We start from the raw sequence: 27,187 nt of genomic DNA on the forward strand, positions 1-27,187 counted from the left end.
TGTTGCACTATTTCTCCAGTAAGAAATTCCAAATGGAAGAGCTGTCTTAAATTAAGTCGGGACAAAAACAAACTCCACAAAAGTTGTGGAGTGATGGCAGAAAAAAAAGGACAAAGAGGTAGTTATTGAAACCAAAAAGGATGACGGGAAAAATATGCAATGCACTTGAAATTATTACCATGCAAATCATACTACAGTGCAAGAGGTAAAAGGAACGGTCTCATCGTTCAATAACTTTACCTAATAAATGCAACCAAGAGCTTTAGAATGACGCAAAATACACAACTCAAAAAAACCCTAAATCTACGCCTAGTTATACACATCCAAATCCAGTATGTAGGTCAGATTATCATTTATCAATACTCAATCATCCGCTGCCATGAAGGAACCATCTACAACTTTCAACCAAAAAAGAGCTACTCAAAACCATAGCACCGAATATGTTCATGTCAGTAATTACATGGAGGAATATACACTTGGCGGTTTCAGTTGTTGCTCAATTAAAGATCAAAATTAGCATATTACATCTTCAAAAATCTACACAACGTACCTGCAACAGAAACAGAAATTCAGATCTCAACGTAGAACTTCAGAAATCAACAATCTGTTGGAACAACAGACTTGGCAATACGAAACAGAGAAACCATGACACTTAAAAACTGTTATAAAATGTATAGTCATATCTATTCATAATATTCATAGCATTATCATAGAGATATTTAGAGATCTTTGTTTATTTTGTTTCCTTAGATAGATTTACTTGTACCTACGAATAGCTCTTAATCTTGGAATAACACTACAAGGAAATTGATCCATTGGCTCTGTATTTCACCTGGTATCAGAGCGGGTTATCCTGCTTTTTTCTGTTACGACTTCGGCTTGGCATTTCTGGACAATTTGTGGTAATCCTCTATCACTGGACCATATTTTTGTTTTTTTTTTTGATAACCGAGAAATCCGTCAATGGCCCGCCCTTTGGACCAACCATAGCCTTCTAAACTCGGTGGATAATGAGCCCGCCCCTCTACCCTTCACTTAAATACCAGGCTTCGCTTTGCATGGTGTGGGGCTTGAACCTATGACCTAAGCCACAAATCCTCCACCCTTTGCCACTTGAGCTAGGCCTTGGGGGCATCACCAGACCACATTTTTGAGAAGAGAATCCTTGAAATAGAATCTGTGCACTCTTTTTGATCAGGTTTGACACTTCTCTATTTTTTCCTATTTACTCTTAAATTCTGGTATCTAGTTGGAAGCTGTCTATGAAGTGCAACAGTGAATTGAATGATTGCTCAACACATTTGTGAACTTGGTATAGTTTTGGAGGCTATTTGCTGCCTGCTTGTTTGGGAAATTGTTTTAGAGTGCAACTTCTAGTTTGGTTGTCAACCGGTTGATTCTGTCTGCCCATTAGCTACTATTGTCTATCTTTTTGGGTATAGTGTGACTTTCAGATATAGCCTGCTTGGGAAATTCTATTGGCTTCAACATCAATTTGTTCTGATACAGTGAGCATTTTAGTTGGAAAAAAAATGACTAATCAGGGTGAGGTTGTTGCTGCTTCTAGTCCATTTTTTGACAAAATGGTTTTGATTTCAGTTGAGGAGTTTGCTAAATTCTTTCAATATAAGAAAATATTGAAGGAATCCACTTCAGTCAATGCCTTTGCCAAGTCAGATAAAGCATATCTTATCACCTCTTCATGTAAATGGGTGATTGATTCAGGTGCAATCAATCATATGATAGGTAGTCCTAATATTTTTTCTAATTTTCAACCAAACAAAGTACCCTCTCCAGTTACAGTGGCTGATGGATCAACCTGTAACAGTGTTGGATCTGGATCCCTTAAACCTACGTCTTCTATTACCCTGTCATTCCAAAATTGGCCTTTAATCCGATTTATGTTAGTAAAGTTACTAGAGAACTTCATTGTTTTATCTCTTTCTTTCTCAATCATTGTTTGTTTTGTGATCTTACGACAAATCAAGTTATTGGTAAAGTACATGTATCTGATGATCTTTATATCCTTGATGAATGGGAATCTCGATTTGTTGACTACTCAAGTGTCGTGTCTCCATTTGAAGTACATTGTCGATTAGGACATCCTTCTCTGCTCTGTTGAAAAAGCTTTGTCCTCAGTTTCAGAATATTTCCTCATTGGAATGTGAGTCATGTAAATTTGCAAAACACCATCGTATCTCAGTAGGTCCAAGGGTTAATAAGCGAGTTGAGCCTGCTTTTAAGTTAGTATATTCAAATGTTTGGGGACCATGTCCTATTGTTTTTAAAGCTGGCATAAATATTATCACTTTCGTGAATGATTTTTCTCGAATGACTTGGATTTACTTTATGAAGAGTCAATCTGAAGTGTTTACTCTCTTTACTGCCTTATGCACGAAAGTCAAAACTCAATTTAATGCCTCAGTACAGATTCTAAGAAGTAATAATGCTAAAAAATATATATCGGAATTATTTTGGTCTTACATGAGAAACCATGGTATTCTTCATCAGTCTTCTTGTGTTGATACACCTCAAAATGGAATTGCTGAAAGTAAGAATAGGCATCTACTTGAGACAGCTCGGACACTTTTGTAGCTCGAGCACTTTTGTTCCAATTGGAAGTCCCTAAACAATTTTGGGTTGATGCAGTCTCTACAGCTTGTTTTCTGATCAATCGCGTGACCTCAACTGTGTTGGCTGGTAATATGCCTTATAAGTGTTTTTTTCCAAACACACTATTCCCGATGAAACCTAAGGTATTTGGAAGCACTTGTTATGTTCGAGATGTTCGACCATCTGTTACCAAATTGGATCCAAAGGCGTTAAAATGTGCTTTCTTGGGCTATTCTCGACTTCAGAAAGGGTATCAGTGTTACTCTGTTGAACTTGACAAATACCTAGTGTCAACTGATGTGGTATTTTCAGAGGCTACACCATTTTTCTATGCACCTCCCATCTCTACAAGTCAGGTAGACGAAGATGAGTGGTAAGTCTATCAGGTTACTTTTGCTATAACAGAACAATCAGATGATGTTGTTCTTCCATCTTCTAATTCGTTTATTGAGAATCAATCACTATTATGCCTCCAGAACTTATTTCATCTATTCCAACAAGACCGCCAATTGTTCAAGTTTAATGGAGGAGGCAAGATAATGATGCTACTTGTCCTACATCAACTCTTTCATCATTAGTTCCTTCTCCACTTGATTCTTCAAGATATCTTGACCTTCCTATTGCTCTTCAAAAAGGTACACGTCAGTGTAATCCACATATTTCATTGCTAGCTTTGTTTCTTATGACCATTTATCTCCTGCATCTAGTTATTTGATTGGCTCTCTAAACTCTATCTCTATTCCCAAGAGAGTGAAAGAAGTCTTGACTAATCCTGAATGGCATAATGCAATGCTTGAAGAGATACATGCTCTAAATGAAAATCACACTCAGATTTGGTAGATTTACCACAAGAAGAAAAAAGTATGATGCAAATGGGTCTTCACAGCCAAAGTCAATCCTGCTGGTTCTGTCTCAAGACTTAAGGCTAGACTTGAGGCTAAAGGCTATGCTCAAACTTATGGGGTAGATTATGCGGACACTTTCTCCCCCGTAGTTAAGCTCACATATGTTTGTTTGTTTATTGTTAGAACAGAAATAGGTATATACAATCATACTTGGAATAAAAATAGAAATAGTAATAGAAATAACAAAAACTATCCTACTTGGTAAAGGATTGTTTTGCAGTGTCTATAAACGGGGTCTCTGTGTAAAGATACACAATTCAATAATATTTTTCTCCTATATTTCTCACATGGTATCAGAGCCTCTACTATCTTGGTAGAGAATCAAAGAGCTTCTACTGCAGGCGGACGGCTATTACCCATATATGTCACCCATCTGGCCAATGCTTATGTTAATATTCAAGGGAAGAAAACTCAATCAAGCAGGTCACTGTGCGTCAATTTCCAGTGACTTCCTAGGGTTTTTTTGTGTCAACCTTGTATCCGCCAGTGTTTGTGTAGCCCCGTGCCATCTTTCCAATGACTACTTTCTCATATCCGTTTTGCGTAGCACCGCATCTCTCCAGACTACTTCTCATATTTAATTTGTGTAGTACCGTGAATTTTTCCAAACTACTTTCTCATATCTGAGTTGCATAGCACCATGTATCTTTCTCGTGACTCCTCAAATTTGATTTGCTTAGTTCCATGCGTCTTTCTGATGACTCCTCAATTCTGATTCGCATAGGATTGTGCCATCATTCCAACCCTATCTATATATTTCTCTTTTTCAGTAGGGTTGTGCTATAAATTTGACCCTATCCATATTATTTTCTTTCTCAGTAGGATCGTCTCATCATTCCGACCCTACCCATATTTTATTTCTCAAATTGTAACCACTTTCAACCATCAAATGTAATAATTCGGTTCATGAGCATGTTCTGACTAGTTTTACGATGACTTTCTTGTTTAAGATCTACTCATCTCTTGATTTTGAGACGATCCATATGTTTTATACCAGATTTCAAGCACTTTACAGCGATCATTGCATTGTTTTCGACAGATCTAAGTTTTTCTATAGTGTTTTCTTTCTATTTCAAGTTACATTTGCCAAAAAATGAAAGGATATACTTGGATATTTAGGCTAGATTAGAGTGATGTTTTGTCTCATGCGGCTAAAATAGCATGTCCCTTTTTCTATCTATGATTGTCGTTCTCCATTGGCCTTTTAATCAATTGGACATTAAGAATGTCCACGATAATCTCAAGGAAGAAGTCTGTATAGAGCAACCACCTGATTTTGTTGCTTAGGAGGAGTCTGGTAGCCTTGTATGTCGGTTGTGTAAGTCACTCTATAATCTGAAAAACAGTCTTCTCAAGCTTGGTTTGGGAAGCTCGACACTACAATTCAAGAATATATCTGCAATTTAGGAATTTATCACTCTGTATTTTATCGACATTATGCATCAAATCCAGTATTTTATGAGAAGATTAAGCACATAGAGATTGACTGCCAATTTTGTGAAGTCGAGTGATCAATTTGTAGATATCTCACCAAGCTCGTCATCGGTCCTTGTATTAATAACATTTGTAACAAGCTAGATACATATGACTTGTATGCACTAGCTTGAGGGGAAGTGTTAGAATAGTAATAGGTATACAATCCTACTTAGAATAGAAATAGAAATAAAAATAGTAAAAAGTATCCTACTTGGTAAAGGATGTATTACAGTATTTAGAAATAGGGTCTCTGTTTAAAGATACACAAATCAATAATATTTTTCTCCAACATTTCTCACATTTATTTCCTTGGCTGCTTGTCAACATTGGCCTTTACATCAGTTAGATACAAGAATACTTTTCTTCATCGCGATCTCCATGAAGAGGTGTATATGGAGCAATCGTCTAGGTTTGTTGCTCAGGAAAAGTAGGGAAAAGTTTGTCATCTGAAAAAATCTCTATATGGTCTAAAGTAGAGCCCTAATGCCTGGTTTGAAAAATTTAGAGATGTAGTTCAGGAGTTTGGGTTGAAGAAAAGAAAGTGCGATCACTCAATCTTTTACAGACAGTCAGTTATTACAGTAGATGATTGTACTGAAATTTCTTCTCTCAAGCAGTTTTTACATGCCAAGTTTCATACCAAAGACTTGGGAAAGGTAAAATACTTCTTAGGTGTAGAAGTAGCTAGAAGCAAGGATGGGATTTTCTTATCTCAAAGAAATATGTGGGAGCGAAACCGTTTGGCACACCAATGGTTCCTAGAGCTGTCAAAATGGGTTTGGCCAGTGAAGTCGGCCCAGCCCAACCCAACCCTTGAATTAAGTGGGGTTGGGCTAAAAAATTTCATCTCATTTAAGAATGAGGCTTTTTAGCCCAACCTCATAGGCTCAACCCGCGAGTCTCAAAGGCCAACCCGTGGGTCATGAATTTTAAAAATGTTTATTATATATATTTTAAGTAGTATTTTATTTTGTCAAATCATCAACAACTAAACAATTGGAGTTATTATAATTATAAATCTTTGACCTCTTTTACTTTTATGTTTACACCTAATTTTTCATTTCTCCTTTTGTCTAGTTTATTAAAAAAATGATCATGTAATATATGTTGTTCTGATAAATTCTATAAATGTTGATTGTTGTATCTTGTCTATTATGTTGTTTTGTAAGTATTCCACTAAAGTGTGTGCAACTCATGGATATGTGAATTTTGTTTAATTAGTGTTGTATTTATCAATGTTCCATAGTCTTTTTAAGATGTCAATATTGTCCATCTTTTGATTAAAGGGTCAATCCGTCCTAACCCAAAACCCACTTAAGGCTAGATTGGACTGCTATTTTATAGGCCCTTTATTTAAAAGGGTCAGCCTGTCCCAACCCATTTAACTCACTAGCCCTTTAGGATTGGGTTGGGCTAGCCCATTTTGACAGCTCTAATGGTTCCTAATGTACATCTTACTAAGGATGATGCTGACCCTATTGATAATTCAGGAAAATACAGAAGGTTAGTTGGGAAATTGAACTACCTTACTGTGACTCATACAGATATTGCCTATGCAGTCAGTACTGTCAATCAATTCATGTTTGTACCAATAGTCAAACATTGGGTTGCCTTGGAACAAATTCTATGCTATGTGTAAGGAGCTCATGGCCTTGGCTTATTGTATTGCGACCACAGACATACTCGTGTTGAATGTTTTGAAGATATTGATTGGACTAAATCAAGAATTGATAGAAGATAGACTACTGGCTATTGCATCTTTGTTAGTGGAAATCTAGTATCTTGGAGGAGCAAAACAAAATGTTGTATCTAGATCTAGTGCAAAGTCAGAGTATAGAGCTATGGCCCAGTGCACATGTGAAATACTATAGATACAACACCTTTTAGCTGAGGTTGGTTTGAATCCTTCTTTTCCATCAAAACTTTGATGTGATAATCAGGTTGCTCTACACATTGCCTCAAATCCAATGTATCATGAACAGACAAAACATATTGAAGTCGAATGTCACTTTATCCGTGAGAAGATTCAAGAGAATGTCATTTCTACTGGCTATGTAAAGACAAGAGAGTAATTGGGTGATATATTCACAAAGGCTTTGGATGGAACTCGAGTGGGATATCTTTTTAACAAGGTGGACATGATTAATATCTATGCTCCAACTTGAGGGGGAGTGTTACAAAATGTACATAGTCATATCATAGTCATATCTACTCATAATATCCATAGCATAATCTTAGAGATATTTAGGGATCTTTTCTGATTTTGTTTCCAAGACAGATTTACTTGTACACCTACAAATAGCATTGATCTATTGGCTCTGTAATTCAGAGAGACAAAAAGAGCAAGTACCACAGTAACCTGCCATGTTCAGAAAAGCACATACCAACAATAGCCTAAATATTGGCAATAATCTGGATGACGAGTAAAATACATATCTCAAACTCAAACACAAACTTAGGTTTTATAGGTCACAACCTTCAACTTATTATTCCAGGCATTTAAATCGCTATGACAATCAGAGATAATTTAATAGCTTCTATCAAATCACTTCATTCTTAAATTATGGAAGGTGCTTCAAATCGATTAGTAAAAAATTACTTTTTGAAGAAAGTACTAAGCAACCACTTCAATGCTGGGAAACTAAAGGAGCCAATAGAGATTTGGATATTGTGATCCAAGTCATCATGTGGACCACTAGGAGGGAGAGACAGTAAAGAGCCATTCATGTCGTAGAGAGATCTATCTCACATATTCCAATAAATATGCTATATGAAGTATATAGCTTAAGGTATATAATTGGATTACTGCAGACAATAACTCATCTTTGTGGAGCTTTTTCTATATAAACTTTTTATATGGTTTGCTAACATGTTAGATAGCTTAAACATTAGGCAACATAGCTTCACAGAAAACAAAAAATACAAACCACAAAGACCCCCTAAAAGAGGAAAAGGAGACAAATAGAATAAACTAAACAAATCATACACCATTGGCTGCTTCACAAAACCAAGTATCACTTTTAAGGGAAGGAAAAGTCCAAAGCCAATAGAAATGAACTTACATATTGAGCATCCTTCTATTAGCACCACAGGAGCATCGCAGGAACTCATACTGCCTCAGGGTGCAAAACCAGACAAACTACTAATATGAACAAGACTCCAGTTCCTCAGTGGATTTTGCAGACAACTGAGCTACGTCATGGAGAGACTTTGAATCAAGGGACAAAACATGAGCATCCATAGAAACCTCCTTATGGTCATTGATGTTACTTCTCATGAATTCATGAGAAGTTTCTTGACTTGCTAAAGGAGAGTTCAAGCAAGACAGGTCTGAGGTAGATGTTTTATCACAGATATAGCCATTGGGAACCGGTAGATCTAAACAATCCATAACTTTTTCCATCTGATGGGAGGCTTTGGAAGTAGCTTTTACCGAACCAGTGGAATCACACATCAAAGCAGAAGTCATTTCACTTGAAGCAATTGTTTCCTTTCCTGCAGGAACTTCAACTGTGTGACATTCATTTCTCTCTCGCCAATATACAGGGGATGTCTCCTGGCAAACCTTGTCAAGGGAATCAGAGCCATTATTCAGACACTCAACTTCTCTTTTTAGCAGACAACTGACAGCTTCTTTACCATCTTCAATACTGTGAATGGCTTTCTCCTCATGAATTGTTGATATAGGTGCCATGGGAGAAGAAATTAGTGTATTGCCTTCCATCCCACTTACACAATGTTGATACATCTTCATCGGATGTTGTTCATCTGTTACATCAGAGGGGATAGTTCCGTAACCAGGTTGTGCAGAAGAGCAATTAGCTATCCTTTCAGTTTGATGAGCTTCAGATTCAGAAGCATGACAAGGAAGACTGCTTCTGCATTCGGACGTATCATTCAAGATGCCATCAGCTATATCAAGACTTGATTCTACTGGGAAAATAGCACCTTTATCATCCTGGTTGAACTTGACTTCAGAGAAAGCATCAGCATTGGACCCTGAAAAATAGCTTATTACGTTACTAATTCCAGCCCTCGGGCTTATATTCAAGCTGATTTGTTAGTTCAATTTAATGAGGCATCATGAGAAGCAAAGAACTTGAAAAGACAGATAGCATTAAACAAGCACAGCATCAATATATATATATATATATATCAGATACCTGTTGAAGTAACTTGGCCTTCACTGAACTGATCCTTCAATAGAGGCTTCTCTAACATATCCGTGCCAGGGAACACTATCATACTCATGTACTTCATTTCCTGTCTCTTTGATTTTTCAAGGGGTTTGAAACCAAAAACCTTTGTCCATGTTTCATTAAGTTCTGGTATAGCAGGTATAACCAGCTTCTCAACACCAAGAGAACAAAGAGCCTGACAAGAGTTTCAAAAAGAAAAGACTTCAGGTAGCTGCTGAAGAGCAAACAAATACTTTTTGGCTCCAGAGCACTAGAAGACACATGTAGAGTAATCAACAACAACAAAAACCCAGAGAAATCCCACTATGTAGGGGACATGTAGATTAATCAACTCCACATTTCCCCACAAATAGCATAGGCCTCCATGCATGATAAGACTTGTTACATCTCGTGGTGTCACAAATATAGCTGCTTCACCTCTTTTTCCTCTACCTAATGGCAGTTATGACACCAAATCTGTATTTCGTAATCCAGATTATATTTTGGCCTTGGTGACCAAAACGGAATTTTGAAAACCAGTTAGAAAGATAAGGCACATCGCACAAGCGAGGAAGAAGGAGAGAAATGATGGCATTTATGGGTGTGGACGTGTGATACCTTCACTATGTTGGGGAGGATCTTCTAGCTCGACTCAGCTTTGCAGGAATAGGTCACAAAGTAGCCCAGACCCATACACTGATTAAAAGAGCACTGCTAATGTTAAGAAGTTCGAATTGTGAAATCAATCAGCTCGATAGGAGGTGGGTTTGCTGCAAGGACTCATTGGGAGGCTCTTGAACAGTAAATAGAGAGAGAAAAACAGTTATATGTTCTAATGAAGTTTGGATTTAAGAATGTACAGCAGTATACTAAAACTGGCCTTGATTTTAGGCATAACTGCAATAATAGCTGTAAACAATTAAACAATTATATATGCAAGACTTTTTTGAAACTGGTAACACACATTCATCAGCGTTAAGGAGATGCTGGCCCACCTCCAAAAGTGTGATTACAATATATGCAAGACTTGAAGGGTTAATTACATTAACCTCCTGTTATCATTCCTCAGTCTCCCAATGGTTAACAGTAGTAGTAGTTACTTTCTGTAGTTATTTCATTCTAGTAGTAGCTATTACTCTGTAGTAGTTTGCAGTTTCTCATTCCAGTATGTTAGGAAGTCATGTCCTAGTTTCTAGGGGTAGTTATCTTACAACTGTTGTATTTAAACTATTTGTTTGTCTCAGGAAATCTAAGCAGAAATTTATTAAGTTTTTGAGTACTTTAATTCAAGAGATTGCAGGTTCTCTCTTAACGAACCAGAACCAACAACAACATACCCAGTGAAATCCCACAAAGTGGGGTCCGGGGAGGGTAGAGTGTACGCATACCTTACCACTACCTCGAGGAGGTAGAGAGGTTGTTTTCGAAAGACCCTCGGCGCAAGTGCCTCAAACCCAAGTAAAAGAAGAAGAGGAATAAACTCTGATTTTGTCTTGCAACGTCCCATAACAAAATCCATAACAGGGGACCGTAACAACTTGGTATCAAAGCCGGGAGTTATGGATACCAAATTCAACATTAACTAGCACAATTGGTGAACTTGTTCCAAGAAGAACATGCAGCCAATTTAGCCAGCCAGGAAGCAACAAATGCTCGTTTGGATGCACTCACTAAGGATTTAGCAGATTTGAAGATCGACTCAGATTCAACTAAACATACCAGTCAGAATCGCGGTTGGAAGGGTAAATCTAGAGTGGCAGGAGGAAGTTTCATCAATCATCAACATTCAAAGTTGGATTTCCCTCGATTTAATGGCCAAGAGAACCCTTTGGGATGGTTGAACAAATGTGAACACTTCTTTCGACACCAACAAACTCCAGAAGAAGAAAAGGTTGGACTTGCTTCTTTTCATTGGGAGGGCAATGCACAACTTTGGTTACTTCAACTAGAGACAGATATGCCTCAACCGTCTTGGAAAGAATTCAAACGTCACTGTAACCTTTGTTTTGTCTCAGGATATCTAAGCAGAAAAGTATTAAGTTTTTGAGTACTTTAACTCGAGATAGCAGGTTCTCTCTTAACGAACCAGTACCATAGGTCAAAAAAAGAAAACCTCTTTCCAGACTCCTAATTCACTCTACATAAACTCTGATTTTGTCTGGCAACGTCCCATAACTAGATCCATAATAGGCGACCATAACAGATCCCCCGAAGTCCGCTCAAATCATAGATATATCCCCTTTAGATTTCAAGTTTTGCATACATCTCCCCTGTTTTCAGACTTCCGTAACATTAGTCTTGGCCAAATGATGGACCTTATATGTCAAAAACAGATTGTTTACCAAACCTGAGATCCTAAACATTAAAGATATGATGCAACCAGTGTTTTAAAATGATGGACCTTATATGTCAAAAACAGATTGTTTACCAAACCTGAGATCCTAAACATTAAAGATATGATGCAACCAGTGTTTTAAAAGGTGGGGGCGTGAGGTGAGGTGAGGCAAGGTTTTGGACGGCAAAAGGCAACGCAAGGTGACAAGGGTCTGCCTCGCCACAAGGCGAGGTGAGGGGCTAGGCGCTTGCCTTTTTGAAGTGCAGCGCCAATTAATACCAAAAAATTAAAATATTTAATTGCATATATAAATAATCGACATCTCAATAGCAATAACATATTAGCAAATATTTCAATTCAAAAACTAAAATAGATAGTACATACTAAAAGTCTAGAACTTGATGAGAAAAAAATAGACCAAAAGTCAAAACAGCGAGAAAAAAATAAAACAGAAGTAGAAGTAGAAGTAACTCTGAAGTCTGAAGAAGAAGAAGAAGAAAGAAACAAAGGAAGAAGAAATCTGAAGAAAAGAAGAAGAAATTAGAAGAAAAGAAGAAACACGTATTGGTTGGATTTTGGAGTCACCAGAAAAGTTTGGATGGTCGCAGGAGAAGTCTAGTCGAGTCGACTAGTTGGAGTCGCAGTCAAAGAATGCAACTATGCATTTGGAAAGAAAACCCTAAAATTAACTTTTAACTTTTAAAATCCTAAATTGGTCGCCTTTTTTAAAAAAAAGAAAATACAAAAAGCGACGCCTTTCTCGCCTCTCACTTTTGTCGCCATGGCATCACCTTTTGAAAATCGCATCGCCACAAAATTAATAGGCGATGAAGGGTCGCCTCGCCTCTCGCCATTGGCGACGAGGCGATCGCCTTTCATGCCGCGAGACATGGCGTTTTAATGAATACAAAATGAGAAAAATATATTAAACATGCAAGAAAATTGAAGGAATTACAAAAGCTCCTACAAATCAAAAAATGTAGCATGCTTATACAAGTATAAACAATGCAGTTGTATTAAAGTTATAATGAGATACAAATTAACAATAACGTCTTAACTTTCAAACAACAAAAAAGCACAATTTCTTAAATAATATTATCAAACCATACCTTTTACCTTTCTAAACCTAAATAATTAAATCTTTATCATTATTATAATTCAAAACATTACTCTTTCAGGAAGAAATATAAAGTAGCTTTCATATAGCAAAATAATAGAAAGTTTGATAATTTTGAGAGAGAAAGAAGACATGAAAATCAATAGCAAGCTAAGTTGCTCGGACTCGGGTGAGGGTATCCGATACAGGTGCGGAGAGGTTAGATCCTTCATGATCTAAATTTTAAAAATCGGGGGTACCGATATGGATTCGAGGATTTAACTAAAAATAATTCAAATATCTATAGATAGAGTTATATGTCTAAATTATGAGACAATATGTGGAAAACTTGCAAGGTAGTCTGAGGAAAAGATATAAATCAAGAGGATAATCCCACAAGGTGATATAAGGAAAAGGACGGACATAGAAATTTATACAAGGTACTCCATTTTCTTCAATTTCACCATAATTTTTGTTTTGATTGCAATTATCATTGTATATATTCCGAATTTCTCCATTGATTTTGGTCAAAGTATCCAACATCGATTGACCAAATCTAGTACGGATCCCACACCCCCGTCGTGTCAACATGAGTGCAGCACCGAAACTAAAGAGTCCAAGCAACTAAGATTGCAAGAGAATGAACAAACTTCAGCTATCTATATTCAGAAGAAATTTTCAAGTGGTGTTCACCCTCATAATGTTCTCAATCATAAAATATGCAATATTATGGCCCATTATTTGAGTTTTCATATTTTCTATAGATGATTAGAACTTTATTAGTAATGCATCTTGAAGAATTTGAGGGTGCTAATTAGGGAATTTGACACATGATTTGGTAAGAACTATTGAGAGCGCCTTGAGTGTTGAGCATTAAGCGTGCTTAAGGAGCACAGTCGAGCGCGGGCATAAGCCTCATAGAAGAAAACTCACACATGTGCCTCACAGTGTTTTACAAGTGCCTCGTCAAGGGCGAGCCCCAGCCAAGTCCCAAAAAAACTTTCAGAACACTGGTTGTAGCATTAGAATGAAAATATCTTAAGAGATTTATTATTTCTAAAACTTACCTGGAATAGGTTTTTATGGAAGATTACAAGTGATCCATATGACCTTTTATTCATAGAAATCATTTAATAAAAAAATCGACTCTACACAACTTTGTCATCAAATATCTACCACCAATGGAGAAAAAAGAATTGAATAAATGGCTTTACTAAAAAAAAGTCCCTTCAAAATTCTCAATCTATTTTAGTATATACTTTGTTTCAAACTCAAAACTATCAATACTATAATACTGCTTTTTGAATAATGAATTAGTAAAGTTTCCAACTTCTTTCAAGCATGTCAGATAAGTTCAAGTCAATACATTTAGTATACTTCGTCCATCATAGAAAATAAAGGTGGTTTCTAAATACAGGGGACGGTGTATCTACTCTTTACAAGGAAAAGTAGCATGCCACTTTAAAAACGTCAGAGGCATCAAACTAGCTTATTACATAATCATACCGTTTCAATTGCTGTGAGAAGCCGACTGCACATTCTTTGACGACGATACATATATCGGGTTCCAATAAATGGCATCTCAGCAACTTCATTCCCATGAATCCTACGTATAGAGTAGAATCATTTTGAGTTGTTGTTATCACAATCTTTGAATACAAGAGAGTCAATCTCAAATGATACTAGATATCACTACTACAAATTTCTCCAGAATTCATTAAGCACAAGAGGAGAAGTGGCAAAAAAAATTAAGTACATTAAGAGATTGCCACATCATCACACATCAATTTAGAACACGTAGGTCGATATTCAAAAGTAGTATATTACATCCCTTTATGGAATACCTATATCGCATGTGCCTAGCTTTTATTCTAGGCTAGACAAGTACGCCAGCCAGTCAACCAGTTCAGCCCGATATTTTTAGATATGAATTCAGATTATTGCCATGCATAGTTCAGCAAGAGTAAATGATCCTTCACACACACTTAATTTCCAAGTATAATAACTAGATGTTCACCAGAAGTGGAGCAAACATATACTCCCTCCATTTCAATTTGCTTGTCTTACTTTTCTTTTTAGACCGTTTCAAAGAATACCTCTATTTTTCGTAACTCTTTAAATTAAAGGGCATTTTGGTACATTTTACATATGTTTAGTTTAAGACCACAAGTTTCAAAAGACTCTTTATTTCCTTTAACTCCGTGCCAAGTCAAAATCAAACAAACAAATTGAAACAGAGGAGTAGCTTATAGTATAAAAAATTATGATGATCTTTCCTGCCATCTACCAAAGGACAAAGATATCACAGCATACAACTAGTACTTGTGGCCAACTTTTTAATTTGCCTGGGATGGTAATTAAATGACAAATAAAATAAATTAGGTAGTTTGGCCATTTGAATAACTTTTTTAAGTTTTCAACTACATCAGTCACAAACTTTACTGATTCTACATTGACTATTCAAGAAGGACGAAAATTGCTCATATTACAGCTGCAAAATGTCCATTCAAGTGCCTCCAGAATGCTAACTAAGCAAAAGTAGAATTTCAATTAATCACAACAAGCCTAGCCAGAAACAAACCAAATACAGTAAACACGTAATCCGCAGCAAGGATAGCCCAGATCATATTATCACAAAGTATCTTTATTGGAACCGTTCATCTGGAATAAAGCAGTAGAATTTTTCTGGTATTGATATAACTATTTTTAGACATTGAAGCGCTGAAGCTCCTGGTTTCTGTCTATTAATATGCACACAACGTTGAGGCCCTTCTTTCTGAACGTTGAGGTGTCAAGTTCTGGGACCTAGGATGCTCAGAGCTAGCACTGCAACGCCCAGCTTTTCAGTAATAAATATTGCAGGTTTCAAGTTAACAGATTCATTATAGTAATTCACTTGACTCTTCAGCTGACGCTAAAAATGCTGCCACAATTCAAGTTTGCTTCTTCATTGTTTATGTAGTGGAAAGGACCCTCAACCTCCAAGCATGAGGTTAGGGGTTGGAGTCATTATGGGAGAAATGTGAGACATAGCACTGTTGATTCCTAGACAGGGGATTCCAGGGTTGGTGCCAAAAAAACAATATGTTTTGGTCATGAAGCACTTAGATGCAATACAGAATTATGATCACTATGAGTAGGAAATAGTCCAACAAAGACTAACTCAACTAACATTTACCTTATGGATGCAGCACAGATAATTTCATCACCCTTCTCAAGAACAACAGTATAGAACCCATTGTAGTTCAGCCGCCTAAAGTTTGACCTGGTATCAAAAGAGGAAAATAAGGATAAATTTCTTGATCAACTTATTGAAGAAAGATATTGCCTTAATTAACAACCATGTACACCATCACTGGAATCATTTAGTGTTCAACTGTAGTAGTATTAAAAACAAGGACAACTTTTCAGAAGAACTATAGTACAAAAGAAATGGAATCAAAATTTAGAATTCAATGAAAAGGTAATAGCATTTTCAGTGGAAAAAACTAAAAAAATAATCTCACATTAATACAATTAACATGACCTGATGATTTGAGATAACAAGAAAAAAGAAAATTAAAAGCTTTTAGCTTGTGCAAGGGAATTACTAGTTGTTAACGCCATTTGGACAATAGACTCCGTAATCCAAAAATCTAGACACATTTTCCACACTTTATATCTAGAACTAACAGAAGAAAACAAACTCTACATGGAATTCATCAAATGGCATTACTAATAGACAAAGTATGACAAGACAGGAATAGAAAAACTCATAATAGCAACAAATTGGTTATGTCGTCGCTTTTAATATAAATTCATGAGAACATATTAGCACAATCTTCAGAGATGCTCACCCGCAGCTATAAACAACGCTTTGAATTATATTGATTTTACTTCGCTGGTCAACAATGGGCACAAAACACTCATTCATAATGGAGAAAGCAACAGCTAACTTGCAATTGCATTCAATGTCTACTAGATCGTCAGTCAAATTTGTATCCCTGCCAAAATCACGATGTTGAAGAAGTCTCCAACAAAATCCTTCATCCAAGTCATGCTTTACACCAAGAAGCACCTGCAGCCCCTCAACAATCTGTTGAAGAACATGTGAGATTATTTTACTGCATAGAAACTCGTATGTATATGTATATACAAATTGTATAGATATAATTTACTCTTAGTTAGTCTGAGGAAGAAAGTTCTAGATAATTTCTCAGCTTAAAGCATGGTCTTGGATCAAGTGAGACCTCATCACTCACTGTGGGATAAACATTACTCCCCCGTCCCATGTCTTGTGACTTAAAGTACTTTTTATAAGTCATAAGAATTAACAATCTAAATATTTAAAGGGCATACAAATAAATTCTGGTCAAAGATTATCTTATTTGACTCTCAAAATCCGAATTGTCATATAAATTGGGACTGAAGGAGTATATTAGTTACAATATTACTCCACACACAAATGCATCAGAGGATTGGAGTGCGATTTGGAAACTACTCTCTTCTTTTTCAACAGATTTCATTAAGTGCATGTGACAGACGAATGAACTGAATAACTTCTTTAAGGCTAGGAACAATGTGATCTAGAAGTTGCAAAAACTGCAATCTATTTAATTGGACAAGTGCAATACCTTCTGGCATCCCTTTCCGCAAAATGATAGATCTTTAGAATCAAAATCCAGAGCACTGTCACCGGGGACACAAGGCAAATGGACTGCAAAAGTCAAAATCAGATATATTTGTCTAGTTCAGCCAATTCATTTATCAAATTTAGAGCAAAAAATAACTAACAAAAGAGGATTCGAAATATACATTTTCCCTCACACAAATGGCATGTTAACAATTCAGAGACTGGCATGTTATCCTGAATATCATTCTCTGAGGAGTTTCTGACAACTGTCCCACAGAATTTGCATGAACAATAAACACATCTCCAATCTCCAGAAGGTAACTTCTGCAACACATTCGAAAACAGTAAGACATACTTCTGCTCAACAATTTTAGGAGTAAAAGCTCGTTTGGATTGGCTTATTTTAGGTGCTTTCAAGCTATAATAGTTTTAAAGCATTTTTGCAGAGTTTGAGTGAGATTTTTATAAATAAAAAAAAAGTGCTTTCAAGCACTTATTTTTAAGCCAAAATAACAAAAATATTTCGAACTTACGGCTTTTGGCTTATAAGTCATAAGCCCATCCAAATTGACTCTTCGTTGGGAGAGCACCAGAGATTACAAGTTAAAATGACCAACTATTGTTTTAGCCAGTCATCTAATAGGTGGTCCAAAAACCTCCTTTTCTCATTCTTACAATCAACATACATGACTTAAGAGTACATCTAATATAGAGGCAATACTTTTTCCTTTTGATAAGTAAGATAAAACCCAGATTGTAGCTGCTGAACAAAAACTCAAGCTATATTTTGAATACTAAAAGTACTATCTTCTTGAACAAACAAAAGAATATGCAACATATTCCCATGAACAGACCTCATTCTTTCTACTGCTTACACTTCTATTTTAATCTTTCTTTATATGGTACACCTTTCTGCACTATCCAAGAGCCAAACGGTGAATTTTCCACTTTGCTCCATTGGTGACTTAACCTCCAACCTTCTGGAGGGACGTGTAGGGTCTATATCACTAAGCTATCTCTCAGTGTCTTCTCACTGCTTACACTTTGACACAAATCTACTACTTGCCTACGAGAAGTAGCAAAAAGAAATGTTCACAATAACTTATTAATACAACAGGTTTTTGGCAGCAGGGATGATAAAGTCAAACACTGAACCAACTTACTGGCTGCCATATTTATAGCTGACATACCTGTCAGAATGATGAATACTCTACCACAGGAAAAGCAACTCTTTTATCTGTTGGTGTGGTGTGGTAATGATTCCATCAAATGTCCATTACCAAATAGGAAATTGACATATAGACATACTTTAGGCTTTTAGCTTCTGTACGTGTACAGAATATACAATAAAGAATAGGAAAAGATATCATACTCTTCCATATATGATGTATTATCATATTCTAAAGTACTCCAGAATCCCGGATAGAGAAATTTATAGGTTTCAGATAAAGTTTATTAGTTGGATAGAAGAATTTTAAGCACTAAACTCCCAACAATCTGTTCAAGGGACTGCTGAATACCAACAGCTTTATTTTCAATTCGAATTTGTCTGATTTTTCTGTGTTTTCCAGTATTCGCAATATTGCATTTGAGGTGCACTTAAACTTTGGAGCATGTCATTATGTTGGCTGGTACTTTCTCCTCGTTAGGTCGGTGCTTCCTTGCTTAAATAGAAACCAGCCAACCAAATGTTTTTTCTAAGTTAGATTAATTAAGCCATGGATTACCTACCCAAAAAATAAAGCACATGAGTTTTTGCCTTAAAAAAGGGTGATACTAAATGATAAATATAGCCTACACAAGTATATATTGATTGTTAAGGAAATTCTATATGATAAAAATTCTCTTAGAGCTGTCCTCACATTAGAGTTTGAAGAAAATGCTAAAAGGGAGGAGGTAGCATGGAGGCAAAGGTTCAGGGCACTGTGGTTGAAAGAAGGGACAAAAATACCAAGTTTTTTCATACAAATGCAAATTGTCATAGAAGATACAATAACATTGACATGTTGGTTATAGATGGTGAGTGCACAAAAGAACCAACAGTGATAAAAGAGGAGATTGTCAAGTTCTATCAGAGCCTCTACACAGAAACAGAGATATTGAGGCCCCGGCTCAATCCCAGATCGGGGTCTGCAATCAGTGAAGAAGACAACTTATTACTACAAAGCCAATTCAGTGAAAATGAGATAAAAGAGTGTGTCATGGCATGTGCTAGTGATAAAGCACCTGGCCCTGATGGTTTCACCATGGCTTTTTTCACCTCTTGTTGGGATGTAGTAAGCAGAGAAGTGGTTGCAGCAATACAAAATTTTCATGATCAGAATCTATTCGAAAAGAGCTTCCATGCTACATTCATAGCTCTGATTCCAAAGAAGTTGGGGGCAAAGAATTGAAGGACTTTAGACCTATTAGTCTAATAGGTAGCATCTACAAGATCATTTCAAAGGTGTTGACTGAGAGGTTGAAAAAAGTGGTATCTAAATTAGTGGATGCTCACCAAATGGCATTTATCAAAAGCAGGCAGATCATGGATGCTGTGTGGATGTGAGATAGATCAGTAAGATTCCAGGAATCCTTTGTAAGCTGGACATGGAGAAAGCCTATGATCACTTACACTGGGCTTCCTCTGGAAAACTATGAAGAATATGGGCTTTGGTGAGAAGTGGATAAATGGATCAAATTCAGCACTACTACTGTGAAATTCTCAGTGCTGATCAATGGATCACCCTTTGGTTTCTTCAATTCAGAGAGAGGCTTGAGACAAGGGGACCCCTTATCCCCTTTCCTTTTTATACTGGTAATGGAGGGACTTAATGATATGTTAAGGACAGCTAAAACAAACAGTTGGATAAGGGGTTTTAATGCTAACATGGATGACAGACAAGGTCTGGCAATTACTCACCTTCAATATGCAGATGACACTTTAATTTTCTGTAATGCAGACAATAATCAAATGAAATATTTAAGAGTCATCTTGATTCTGTTTGAAGCAACCTCCGGCCTTCACATAAATTGGAGTAAAAGCTTCATTTACCCAGTAAATGAGGTACCTAGGATAGAAAGTTTGGTAGACATTTTGGGAGGGAAAATTGGAGAATTACCTACTGTGCCATTGGGGGACAAGAGCAAATCAAAGGGAATATGGAACAATGTGTTGGAGAAATGTGAGAAGAAGCTTGTTAACTGGAAAAGTCATATTTGTCCTTGGGTGGTAGAGTTACTCTCATAAACAGTGTCCTAGATGCTTTACCTACCTATATGATGTCCTTATTCCCTATGCCAGCTAGTGTAAGAGACAGATCGGACACCATTAGAAGAATTTTCCTGTGGCAAGGTAACTGTGACCAAAACAACCACAAGATCCATTTGGTTAAATGGGATGAAGTCATAGCCAGTAAGAAAGAAGGGGGATTGGGAACAAGGAATTTGAAGGTTCAGAATAGCAGCCTACTAATGAAATGGTTGTGGAGGTTTGCTTCTCAAGAACAATCCCTGTGGAAGGAGACAATCAGGACAAGATATGGCATGGAAAACTGGTGGACCAGCAAAGCAACTTCACAACCATATGGTACTGGTCCGTGGAGATCAATACGGAATTTGTGGCCAAAATTGATAAATGATTGTAAGAGCAAGGTGGGTAATGGAAGGAAGACCTTGTTCTGGGAAGAAAGCTGGGTGGGACAAGGATCTCTAAAAAACAGTTTCCCTGGTCTTTTTCTTTTGAGTCTCCAAGAAAAGGTCACTGTTAAAGAGATGAGAGATGGCCAGGTTTGGAGCAATGCAAGGATCTCAACACCAGTGAGGATCAACTAGTCTGGATTCCAGACAAACAAGGGAGATTTTCAGTTGGATCAGCTTACAGGAAGTTTCAGAGATCAGGCCTACAGCAAAGAGGTTGGCCATGGAAGATGATATGGAAAGTCAAGGTTCCATTCAAGATAGCCTGTTTCTCCTAGCTTCTGGCCAAGCAGGCTGCAGTAACTCATGATAACCTCATGAAAAGAAGCTTACAATTGTGCTCCAGATGCTCTTTTTGTGAATGTGAGGCAGAGACAATAAATCATCTCTTTCTACACTGTAGAGAAACTACGAAACTTTGGCAGGTCGTCATCAATCTTAGGGGCATTAGCTGGACTATGCCAAGGAATATAAAGGAAGCTTTAGCCTGTTGGAACAGGGATGGAAATCAGTCAGGGCACAGAGAGAGATGGAAGATTGACCCAGCTTGCATTGGTGGACTATTTGGCTAGAAAGGAACCACAAAACAAGAGCTACTCTATTGAGAAAATGAAGATGAATTGTATGGTTCTTTTCTACTTTTGGTGTAAGCATGAATATCCTCAAGATGAAGATATTCCTAGTATTTTTGATTACTTATGAGATTATAGGAGGCTAGTTTTACACTTTTGTGATCTTTGTTTTGTAAGTATTACTAGACTACTCCTGGAGTATTCCTCTGTTAATAATACAAGTTACCTTTCTCAAAAAAAAAAGAATAATTATATATATATATATATATATATATATAAAGGAAACTGGTAACTAAGTTTGTATTAAACTGGAAGTGGCATTTAAAATAATAGTCTAACATATTATCTTACAATTCCTAGTCAATAACAATGTGAATACACCATATCTGCAACACCAATGGCAGTACCCCATGCATGTAGTACTCAATAAGAGTATAAGACTGCACAAAATGAACCTCAAAGACCATTGTGTTTCCTCAAAAGAGATTTACCAACTGGCCTGCTAAGTGAGTCAGATAGTTGCTGGTTGCTTTTGCAAAATCTCACAAGACACAACTCCAGATTAAATATGATTCTTGGATACGTATACAACAATACTTGAAGAAGATATAATATAATCTCCATCATACAAATTAAGTAAGCAGTCCTACTGCAGCTTTGGTATACTTCCACCAACAGATTGCACCATATCTCATCCAACTATACAACATGCTAAGAATGTTATTCCGAAATGCAAAACTCTAAATATTATGTACGAATGAGCAGATAATAAGGGTATTTTGCTATGCATATTGGTTAGTAGGGGCTACAAGACTCTCTGTCTCCTTTTAAACCCAAATCGAACCTGGAAGGGGTATGGCACTAATCTATACAAGATCTCTACTAGACTAATCAATAGAGTCTTCCTAACATATATGATATAAGACTTAAAATCCTCTAGAAGTATTGAAGAAAAAGAGCACCGTACTCTTTTCAGGATTAACAGAAATGACTAGAGAATATTACTATCATGTTCTTTGAGCATAGATTGAAGTAAAACTAAGACAACACAAAAGGAAAGAAAACACGGAAACAAAAGGGTAGAAGAAGATGAGTCTTACTTGAATATCTAAGCAGCTCTGGTGGAAAGTTGAGGGGCAACTATCACAACATATCAAGTCACCCCCATCTCCACAAATGTTGCATGTATCATCATTGGGGTCATCACCAACAATATCCACAGAATGAAATGCAATACGATCAACATTTTTCTGCTTATTCCATGAGTCCACTAGACATTGCAGAAGAGACTGTCCTGACTGCAGAATCACATTCTCAAATGCCCTGCCCAGCTTACTTCCAGCATGAGATTCAAAATCAGCAAGCTTCAGTGTCTCACCACAACAGCCACAACAAATTCCATCACCCTTGATCTTTCCTTCATGCTTCACTTTTTTCCTTCCACCATAAATGTAGTGCACCTGAGCATCACATTGAATTACCCCTAAATCAATCATCCACGCTAAAAGAGTGCGCTTCCCATCATACAGTATAAACTCATCACCATCTGAATCAACCCCTCCCTGAGAGCTGCGTGCCAATAGAGCACAGGGCTTTCTGCGTTGTCCATCTTCTGTATTTGGTCCCAGCTTTTTCCTCCGTACTGCCACATTTGAGTTGTGTCCTGTTTTGGAGCCAGCACTTCCTTTATAGTCTGAGCAACCTAAGTTGTTTTTGGCAAATTGCTTCTTGGATAGCTTCTTTTTGGTCATTTTCTTGCTCATTTTAATTCCAACAAATTTTCTCTTCTTTTTTCCCTCGATCTCTTTTTCTTTCCTAACTCTGAACAATGTGCTGAATACCTCCTCTGGGATAGGAGTAAATGCAGCATTGGTCTTATCGTCAGCATCTCCAGCTTCAACTTTCTGTTTGAGCTTCTTGTATGCCAAGGTGACTGACCAATGTTGCCTTCCTTCAGGATCATAAAAAATTGCATCACTATACTTTCTCGTTAACCTGGGCCTGTACTCAATATTCCAACCTGCCTTCACAAGCATATCAATTATCTGATTTCTAATTGCCTGCTTTTGTTCCCTAAGACCCGATTCCATCACCTCGGGCTTGCTTCCTTTCAATTTACTTTTCTTCACATGATATGGATCACTGCTAAGCTTTTTATTTTGACCATCTCCAGGATCCTCATAATTAGCTTCAACATTTGCTTGATCGGTGTCTTTCTCATAGCCAACAGCCATCTCCTTTCTGATGTCGACCACCTCTTCCACAGCATTTGTCTGACTCGCCTTTAGATGTTTCGAACCCCTAACAGAACCATCTGCGTTTTCATAATTCATGCCTCTCTTGGGACCCCTCAATTTATCTTTTTGTCTACTCGTCAGACTGGAAATTTCATTTCTCCCTTTCATCTTTGGAGGTCTTCCGCGACGGCCCTTCAACTTTGTCTCCTTCAGTTTTGGCCTTCCCCTCTTTTTCGGGGTTGCAATATCATTTACCCTTGTCTTAAGTATTTTGTCAGAAGGATCAATTTTGTTCTCTATTTTCGGACTGGACACAGCTGCATCCTTCACTCCATAAACATCTTTCTCACCATCAATAACCGCCACTGTCTGGGACCTCAAGACCCTTTTAAACTGACCCATAGTGTTCACCTTCTGTCTTTTCACTTGATTATCATCATCAAGACACTCATCACCCTCAACTTTCATTCTTTTCCTCCCTCTGCCTCTCCTTCTAGGCTTAATATCACACTGATCAGTACCGGCATCAATTTCTTCATCGTCAGTGAAATCGTCCTCGTGCAATTCAGAATAATCCACTTTAAGTCTTTTCCTTCCACTGCCTCTCCTGCTAGGCGTATTCTGGCCTTCAACATTGTTTTCATCAACTTGCACTTGGGTACTGGCATCAATGCTATCCTCCACCTTTATAGCTTTGTCACCTTCAAAACCTACCAAATCATCACTTCCTTGCTCTGTTTGTCCTCCTGGTGAAGAAACAACCAACACCTTCTTTTTCCTCCCTCTCCGTCCCTTACCTTTCTTGGCATCACCCTTGCCATGTGGCTTACCAGCTACATTGTCCTCAATTTGATCCTCTTCCCCATTTCCAACAACAGTTCCCTTACCACAATTACTCAACCCACTTGACATCAAACCCAAACCCTTCTTCTCAAGCTCCAACTTTGATGAATCCACCACCTTCCTCGGTCTCCCTCGCCGTTTCTTAACAACAACTTCCACTTGATTCTCCTCCGGAACCTTCAGCTCAAGCTCCTCCCCAACTTCACCAACACTCACCTCAACCTTGTTACAGTCAACATCAGCAATGACACCTTTATTTTCATCATCATTTTCACACACTTCCCTAATAGACTCATTCAAATCAAGATCTTGCCTAGAAACTAAGTCAATCACAGTCAAATTAGGCTCCATTTGCTCAGACGGATCCCTATTCAAATCCAACCCATGTTTCTCTACACTAACACTTTTCAACCCCTCTTCCATTCTTGATTTCTTTTTTTCAGCTACTAAAAAAGATTAGATTTTTATACAAAACCCATGAAATAAATAACTATAGAAACCCCTAAAACAGTACCCCCAAATGATTCAAACAAAAAAAAAAGAGTTCATCTCACCAAGAAAACTGATTAAGGACCATGAAATCGGTGAAGCAGAGACATGATAGAGAAGATTTGAGTTGTGATTAAGGGGCGATACGATTTAAGGTTTTAGTGAGAGAAAGGAATTGTGGGTTTTAGGAGAGAAATGGCAGTCACTGTAGTAGAGAGGAGAAAGGTGGGTTTTCTTGTATTTTAGTACAAAGTTTTGAGACCATTTTTTTTGTTTTTACGTTTTCGAGGTAAGAAGCTGGGAGGACTAATTGTAATTGTAATTTGGGAGGGAGAAGCAATTATTTTTCGCCTTTTTTTCATTTTCCCTCCATTTGCTTCTTTCCTGACTTAAATATTAAATCTAAAAATATGATTTACTTACCATAAAAACTGGGAGGGACAATATTTGATATAAAGTTGGTTGTTGGGAGGGAGGGGGTGATGAAGTAAAACAAGAATGTGGTGTTTCGTCATAAAAAAGAATTGAATTTTTTTAAGAGTTAAACTTCGAAAAACACGTTTGATTATAAAAATTTAAAATTGAATTTAAACTTGAAGTTGAATTACAGAATTTTTATGAATTTGAAAAATAACAAAAAGGTATTTTTACTTTTTCCATTCTAAATTAAAAACAACTTAGATTTATATTCATGATATCAAACAAAAATTCAATTTTCCAATTTTGTTTTTCACTGTGAAAGCAAAATCCATTTTTTTCAAATTTCATAACAAAATATGATCGAACACCATAATAAACAAATTTAAATTTTTCAACTAACAGTGTTAACATTCCGATGTGAATTACTGTTATATAACTTAAAAGTGCAAGTGAAGTCCGGTTAAAACATGGGATTAACATAAAAAAAAAATCTAATGAATGGAATCATTTTTAATAGGAAGAACTTTGTCTCTGGAAGTGAGATTGTATGTGGAAATTTGAATTAATTAAGCCAATCAAAATAAATATTAAATGTTGAATGATTAAAAGGGAAGGAAAGTATGGATTCTGTTTTTCCTTTTTTAGAGTGAAAGGTGTTACATAATTTATTTATTAAATTCATTTGTTGAATGGACATGAAGTTAAGAATGTTAACCTCTTTTAGCGTGTTGAGAATGATCTTATTATTTTTATTAAATTAATCTTGATTTGTTGTATGTTATATTTGACATTAGTCATTATGAACTGTCGTAATCTAATATTCATTGTGTTGCTAAACGAAGAGGGAATTTTTTTGAATGAGTTTGATACTTATTTAATTGTATATTGTATATTAGAAATAAAACGTGGGGCAAGAATTTTTGACTTTAGAATTGTTATTATTTATATAATATATTATATTATAATACATAAAATAGGGTAATAAGAAACAATACAAGTCGATCATTTGCAACTTCCTATGAAGTATAAATATAAAAAATTTATTTTTTTATGGAATAAAAGGTTGCTATCACGAAATGATACAACAAAAAGTGTAAATATTTAATTTAAATCGAAGGAACAAGTCCAAAACCAGGGGCAAGCCCATGGTTGCTACCCCCTAGCTCATTAATTTACTCTTTTCACAAAATAATATTTCTATTTGTTGTTTCCTATAATTAAAAAAATGAAATGATTATTTTTTTATATTTAATAATACATTACATATCTTTAATTTCAGATTAAAAAATTCAAAAAAAATCATAATTTTTAAACATACATATCATTGAAACTAAAACGCTTAAAATAAAATGAAGGGAGTAATTTTCAAAGTTTTATAATAAAGTTATCATATATATTTCCTCCCTCTCAAATAATTTATCATGATTTTTTAAAATAGTTATTTCAATGTTCCTTGAGCATACAATCCTATAATACGTTAGTTTCCCAAAATTATTTTTGACACGTGCCTGCACTACATCAGGATGTGTGTGTTTTCATTGTCTTTTTGACTTTTCCTTCAAAATGAGAAAATGTGCTTCATTTTAATTTGTTACTACGTGATAATACCAAAAATCCACAAAATTTATAAAATGGGAAATTATGAACTTGTTCTCTTCAACCAACGGCGGATATATTGGGATTTTACGATTAGATTAAACATCAATGAAAATTGAAAATAAAAAATTTAATTG

General features: G+C 36.4%; 1 protein-coding gene across 1 annotated transcript; it reads right to left on the minus strand.

The window, feature by feature from the left end:
* Positions 1–141: 141 nt before the first annotated feature.
* LOC129882815 (uncharacterized) lies at positions 142–25,332 on the minus strand. The gene is made up of 9 exons (XM_055957279.1): positions 22,566–25,332; positions 17,398–17,539; positions 17,217–17,299; positions 16,440–16,678; positions 15,782–15,868; positions 14,110–14,209; positions 9,158–9,368; positions 8,057–8,993; positions 142–550 (listed from the first exon to the last, which is right to left on the minus strand). The coding sequence occupies exons 1-8, from the start codon at positions 24,966–24,968 to the stop codon at positions 8,137–8,139; spliced, it is 4,122 nt and encodes a 1,373-aa protein (XP_055813254.1). The 5' UTR covers positions 24,969–25,332; the 3' UTR covers positions 142–550; positions 8,057–8,136.
* Positions 25,333–27,187: the final 1,855 nt, after the last annotated feature.

This window comes from Solanum dulcamara, chromosome 3, assembly GCF_947179165.1.
Source record: "Solanum dulcamara chromosome 3, daSolDulc1.2, whole genome shotgun sequence".
NCBI classification, from domain to species: Eukaryota; Viridiplantae; Streptophyta; class Magnoliopsida; order Solanales; family Solanaceae; genus Solanum; species Solanum dulcamara.